Consider the following 6,298-nt stretch of genomic DNA (forward strand, 5'->3'; position numbering starts at 1 on the left):
TTAATTTATCTATAAATTTAAATTTATATAAAAATATCAATTCTATTAATATATTAGAAACTCATATATGTCAATATTATTAGTTTTAATTATCTAATAAACATTTACAACAATTTCTAATAACCTTAATTAATATCCTGCCTTATCTTCATCTAAGAAATGTGATTCATATTGCAAATTTAGATTGTTCAACGAAATCAATCAATTAATCATTGTTTGTCTAAAATCTCCACGACAAATAAAAATCCAACGACAAATCAACTTCACCCACTAATAATAGTAATCACCAAACTAAATCTCATATATACCCTTAACGTTCTACCATATTACCCACATTATCCTCCCATATATATAAAAAGACCAACAAACCTGAAATGAAGCTTTGAAGTTTTGAACGTAAGAAATGAGAATCGGCGATGTATTGAAAAGTGTAGACGATGAAGAAGACGAGAAGTTTTGTGGGCGTGCAAGTAGTGATTGTTGGATGTTTTTGTTTAAAGGTACTTCTTTTAGAAGGGTGGTACGTAGTAGTAGTTCTTGTAACTCTTCTAAGCGTAGTAGTAGTAAACTAGAGTTTTCTAAACTGAAAGACAAGATTGAGAACGTGTCGCAAGAGAGGAGTGAGAAAAATGAAGTGGGATGTAAGTTTGATGATGAGGGATTGAAGAGTAGTAATTCAGTTACTCACATGGTTGACGACTCTTCAGGTGAATTTTCTTTTCAATCTTCAAATTATGTTGGTATGGCGTGATTTACAGTTAAATGAAGTGATTTTTCGTTTTTCTTTTTCACAAGGTGGACATGTCAAGGATGTCTCTTTCACTTTAGGACTTGGAGTAGGTCTGATTTTCCTTACTGCTGCTACCAAGAAGCAATTCACCAAGATGATGGAGCTACGTTCAGAGATGGAAACACTTATACAAGAAGTTAAGGATGAAAGACATAGGAAGGATGCAACTGTTAAGCCTTCTGAATCAAGTGACACTCTTGTTTCCTCCGCTATAACTTCAACTGAAGTTGGGAGTATGGACAACCATGCCAACATTATGAGTTGTGTCACTTGTGTGTCATCTTACCCTTTAGAAGAGGTGGAAAACACAATGGCATGTGACAATCATCTGCAATGTGATATACCTAGGAATGAAGATTGGAGACCAGAAATTGATCAGCTAGAAGCCGAAGTTGAAGCTGAATTACAACGTTTGCAGCTTCGCTTGGATGCTGAAGATCTTTCGGAACATCCGCAGCAACAACGGACAGAGGTATGCAGTAAGCAGATTTTATATTCTACTGCATACTCTGCCTTTAAATGGATGTCCCATTTGTGCTTTTTACATGAGTAAATCAACAACATGACTTTGCGGTTAGGGATCTTGAGTGCAGAGTGCTGACTGCTAATTGTCTTCTCTTTGTTTCGCGCATTTAGTGTGGAATCCAGTCTTAGAAGTATAATGTGCCTCCTTTTGATTGACCCGCCTAATTTGCTCTGTGAACTTTATCCATAGTTATATACTAATGTTCCTCTAGTGTATCATATTGACCTCAAAAATGCTCCAACTTTAATGTAATAGCATTTAACATATCCATTTTAGTTGCTTAAATCAATATTTTCATATTCAAATGTCAAAACACCAGCCTTCAGTATCGTCCTTGCTGCTATGCTAAATATTTGTTGGGGTTTATACCAATACCAATCGATTCCCCCACTACACAGATAATTTGTATTTGAACACAATTCAACTCCAATCAATAATCTACATATTCTCTACAACCAAACTAACATGCCCAACTCGCTAAACAACTATTAACAATATATAATAATGTAAAGCAGTAAAAGCAAACCACAATACAAAGATATACCATGATTCGGCCAATGACGCCTACTTTCACAAGAGCTAGTCCTTATATAAAGTGGGAATGAAGATTACAATCTCTCCTTTCAGTCTCTCACCTTACTAGATCACTCTTATCTCTTTACAGGGTTGTATCTCTGTAAATGTTATCTCTCAATCTTGATAGCTTTCCAGATTGGGTTTTCTCGATTTTTTGTATTTGCCTCGTGTGTTTGGTTTTGCCAAAAACCCAAATATATAGTGCAAAACTTCAGCGGTTCAAAAAAATAGAATCCCCGCCAAAATAGGCATGGGCGCGGGCGGAATTGTATTTATCGAGGGGATGGACGCCTCTTGTGTTGACGATGTCCAGGCGCTTGAGCGCCTGGCGTGCTTCATATTGGCTTGTGGAGGGCGCGGGGCGCGCTCTTGCCTTGGACGATGTCCAGGCACTTTAGCGCAGGACGCGCTTCAGAATGGCTTGTAGAGGGCGTGGGGTGCGCTCTGTCTTCTCCACACAAGTTGAACTGATTTCTCTCCTTCTCCCCATGTGAGGGATAACTCCAACAACATTGTCGCTTTTTATCTGCTGGTTTTAAACTTGCTCTCGATTCCCCAATTTTTTTTTATGGATTTCTAATTTTTGCTGGAAAAATTGCTTAAAGCACAAAGTCTGTTGCAAATGTCCAAGGTTTCTAGTTGATATATATAAAACTTTGAAATGTCCCTGATTTACTTCGTTGCAGAACTGAGAGCTTACTTTCTTGGGCAAGAAGTAAAATACTCAAAACGTCTCTGTGGACACTAATATGGAAAGAGTCCTAGGAAATTAGCAACACAACACCAATAGTTACTGCCCTTCTCCTGAGATTATGAACATAAAAATCGTTTGTGACTTCCTGGGATTATGAACTCAATGCCAATATTTCTTGAAATTATTAAATGCTTTACCATATCTAAATGCCTAATCCATCTAGAACAAAGTAGTGGCTAAACAAGATTATTTTTGGTAATTGTCATAGAGTTGTATTGAAATTGGTTCTGATATATTGCATGGGATTTATTATCATTATGCTATAGACTTCCCTGACCTTCACGACCAAGTGGATCAACTGTGTCGTGGAATTTGGTATAGGACATGTCCTTGGTCGGACCAATATCTAACAGTGTTTTATATATAACTGCTCCTAGTTGAGCAAGAGAAAGATGAATAACCCTACAGTGACCAGAATGAGGATAATAGAATTAATATGAAATTGCTAACTTATAGGATTCAGTTTGTACGTTCCTAACAGTGTCGGGAACTTCAGTGCAATATTATGATTTATGAAGAAGTTCAAAGTTCCAACTGATTCAGATATAAAAGTAGTAGTCCATACCATGGAATCATTTTCCGCTATACATTTAGATGATGGGTGGAAAATGTTGGTAGATTATCTAATTTGATTCTTTATTTTATTTTGATGAGGTTTACATTTTAATTTATGTTCAAAAGAAAAACTGGAAACAATATTATTTGTGTTCAAGTTGGTTTAGATTTTAGAATTAAAAGTAAACTACCCACAGGTAGTTACGTAATACGATACAATGTTTAACATATTATTTACTTAAAATCGTTCTCCCTCTACATGTTTTCTCATATATTGTTTACTTATTCCTAGTCACATATTTATTCCTTAAAAGGCTCAATTGATTGTGCAGCAGATTGCTCATGAAGAAAGTCTTACTGCAAATCGTGGTGAAGTTGATGATCCTGATGGCGGGGAGGAACAAAATGGAATTTGTCCCGATGAACTTAAGAGGAGGTTGCGTAAGTTACTTGAAGAAAGAGAGCAACAACGGGCAGAAGTGCTGGAATCCACAACTGAGTCTTCAGGTTTTGGAGAAGTTGACAATACTGACGTAGCAGAAAGTGGCGAGCAAAATGGTGGAGTTTCTCCTAAGACACTGGAAAGGAGGTTGAATGAGTTACTGGAAGTTAGGCAACAAGAACGGATAGAAGAATTGGAATTGGCTTTGGAATGTGTCCAGCGCAAGCTTCTTCAGAAAGAATTGGAAGTCTCTTGGTGGAAAGATATCGCACACCTCATTTCACAGCATGTTAGTGATGTCATTAATCTGCCTAGGTAAGCACCAATTCATTTAAGTTATGTAAATTCTAAGGTGGTCTTTCTCCGTTGTTTTTTTGGTGTGTATGCGTGACCGCTTGGCCGTGTTTTCAGTTATGTAAATCCATAGTGGGTTTTCTTGCTGTGTATGTATGTGTCAGAGGAGGGGCTGGTGGAAAAATTGATTTTTGGTTTTTTGGAGTGAGAAACCTTTAAAAATACAGTTTAGAGATTTAAATAGTGAGAAAAGGCAGTTTATCGTTAAACACTGAAGAGGAAAATTAGGGATGGGATCTGAGTTTATGTTACTTTTGTTACATGATTTAAAGTTTAGAAGGTACTTTTAAGTGTATGTTTTTGTTCCTGTTAGATGCCACATTTTCATAAATGTCCACAGCGCCTCAACACCATGCTTAAAGTGGCAAAGACTGTAACTCCATAGTATTTGAAACCAAGCCACATTTTCATTCTATGCAAAAGTTATTAGTCCACCGGAGTGCACTCAGCCTGTTTGGCTCATTTTTTTTGTATCTATTGATCAAACTATGTGAAATCTAGATTGATCCAAAATTACTGCAGTATTTTGGGTGTATTATGGTTTTCCCCCTGTAAACTTATGCCGTCAAATCAATTTGAACATGTTCAAACATACCGAAAGACCACTTGAATTTCCTCATGGTTCTTGAAAGTGGAAAACCGACATTATAGTTTTCCAGAGTGTAGTGGCCCATATTAGAGCCGTGGACCAAGTCAAAAAGAGAATGAGGGCATGGTAACCAGATAGGAAGGGGAGCAGTGGAACATTGCCGCGGAACCCTAAGGGCGGACGTGGCTGAGGTACGACGAAGGGAGAATCGTCGGATGAAGGGACAGGTGTGTGGCCCATGAGAGAGGGAAAATTAGATATAAAGAAAAAGAAGAGGAGTGAAAAAGTGGAGAAAAGAAAAAGAAAAGGAAGGGAAGAGAGTGAGGGAGAAAGAGAGGCGGCTAGGTTCATAGAGAGGGAGAGACTGCTAGGTCAAACCGAGAGGAACTTCTAGGTTCATAGAGTGAGGAACTTTTAGGTTCATACATTTGGCGCCGTCTGTGGGGACGCAAAGAAAAGCAAAGAAGATATGGCACCTAAGAAACGAATGGACAAAACAAAGAAAGTAGTGGGACAGGAAACAACGCCGGAAGCGGAGATTGACGAGGAAAGGGATAGAAGAGAAGGGACGGAGACAGAGGAGCTGCGGCTTATGAGGGAAGAAATCGGACGGTTGAGAGAGGAGAACGAAGGGTTAAGGAGAGAGAAGGAAAGAGAGGATGAAGGTACAGGCGGAGAGTCAAGTGACGGCTCGGAAGAGGAAGGAGTGGACCCAACCCTCGTGGAAAACCCAGTGGTAGGCTTGACAATCGAGCGGGTACAAGAGATGATAGACAGAGATAGAGAAGTGAACCAGTCGAAGGTGAAGAGTCGGGGCGGAGCGGCGAGTCAGGTGGTGGCGGGGCTAAACCGCAACCCATTGGCGGAAGGGATTGGGTCCTCGGAGGTTCCGAAGCGTTTTAACCAACCTAGATTTGAGAGGTACGACGGGAAAGGTGACCCAGCAGATCACATCCTCCACTTTAGGCAACAAATGCCGTTATGGCAAGAGGCGAGGTATGATGGGCTGCGGTGCATGATGTTCCCGGCCAGTTTGAAGGGAGGGGCGTCGGATTGGTACTACCGGTTGCCGGCGGGGAGCATAAGAAATTTTCAAGAGCTGGAACAAGCGTTTATAGACCATTTCATCCACCAGAAGAAACGAGCGGTGGACATCGCCGCGTTGTTCAATGTGAGACAAAGGTCGAGGAGATGATGAGGAGTATTTGTGTCGGTTCGCGTCGAGACTCACGAAGGTCGAAATCCGGACGAGAGAACCTTGATTATCGATTCGAAAGCGAGGTTTGCGACCAGGAACGGGAGTGCACCAATCGGTCGCGAAGAATGAGATCGCGACTTTGCATGAGCTCTATCTGCGGGTGGAGAAATACATCAGATATGAGGACACTTTACCGAAGGAATCGAAAAGGTCAGGGAAAGCTGTGTTATCACTAGAGAAAGACAGGGAGCACCGAAGGGAAGGGACCGCGGATAGGGAAAGCAGCAGGAACCGCGGTAGAACCCCAAGGGTGGAGAGAGCACGGGAAGGGATTCGCCGAGAGAATAGAGAAAGGAAGCCCTACAGGGAAATGGAAGTGACGCCGCTGAATAGACCATTGAGCGAAATATTACCGTTGATCAAACATTTGCAGGGGTACGAAGGACCGCGGAGCACCCCAATAGAGCTCCCGGATAGACCGTTCTGTGCATATCACCAGATGCGGAATCATGAG

General features: G+C 40.6%; 1 protein-coding gene across 3 annotated transcripts; it reads left to right on the top strand.

Annotated features, from left to right (window-relative positions):
- Window positions 1-340: 340 nt before the first annotated feature.
- On the top strand, window positions 341-4,292 carry LOC147486586 (protein POLAR LOCALIZATION DURING ASYMMETRIC DIVISION AND REDISTRIBUTION-like). Of its 3 annotated transcripts, none has more exons than XM_086572522.1 (3): window positions 341-707; window positions 796-1,262; window positions 3,516-4,292. In XM_086572522.1, exons 1-3 carry the CDS (start codon window positions 404-406, stop codon window positions 3,960-3,962), a joined length of 1,218 nt encoding a protein of 405 aa, XP_086428648.1. In that variant the 5' UTR covers window positions 341-403; the 3' UTR covers window positions 3,963-4,292. The 3 variants fall into 3 exon arrangements, with proteins under 3 accessions (XP_086428648.1, XP_086428649.1, XP_086428650.1); XM_086572523.1 differs by having other exon boundaries at window positions 343-707; window positions 3,534-4,292; XM_086572524.1 differs by having other exon boundaries at window positions 343-707; window positions 3,537-4,292.
- The last annotated feature ends 2,006 nt before the right edge of the window (window positions 4,293-6,298 follow it).

This window comes from Coptis chinensis, chromosome 7 (assembly GCF_015680905.1).
Source record: "Coptis chinensis isolate HL-2020 chromosome 7, ASM1568090v1, whole genome shotgun sequence".
Lineage (NCBI taxonomy): Eukaryota > Viridiplantae > Streptophyta > Magnoliopsida > Ranunculales > Ranunculaceae > Coptis > Coptis chinensis.

What these genes read in the sequence shown, in the direction of transcription:
- LOC147486586 (XM_086572522.1), top strand. Translation starts at nt 404, where the DNA reads ATGAGAATCGGCGATGTATTGAAAAGTGTAGACGATGAAGAAGACGAG. An exon ending in CATGGTTGACGACTCTTCAG is followed by an intron (nt 708 to 795) that starts GTGAATTTTCTT and finishes CTTTTTCACAAG; the next exon opens with GTGGACATGTCAAGGATGTC. An exon ending in CGCAGCAACAACGGACAGAG is followed by an intron (nt 1,263 to 3,515) that starts GTATGCAGTAAG and finishes ATTCCTTAAAAG; the next exon opens with GCTCAATTGATTGTGCAGCA.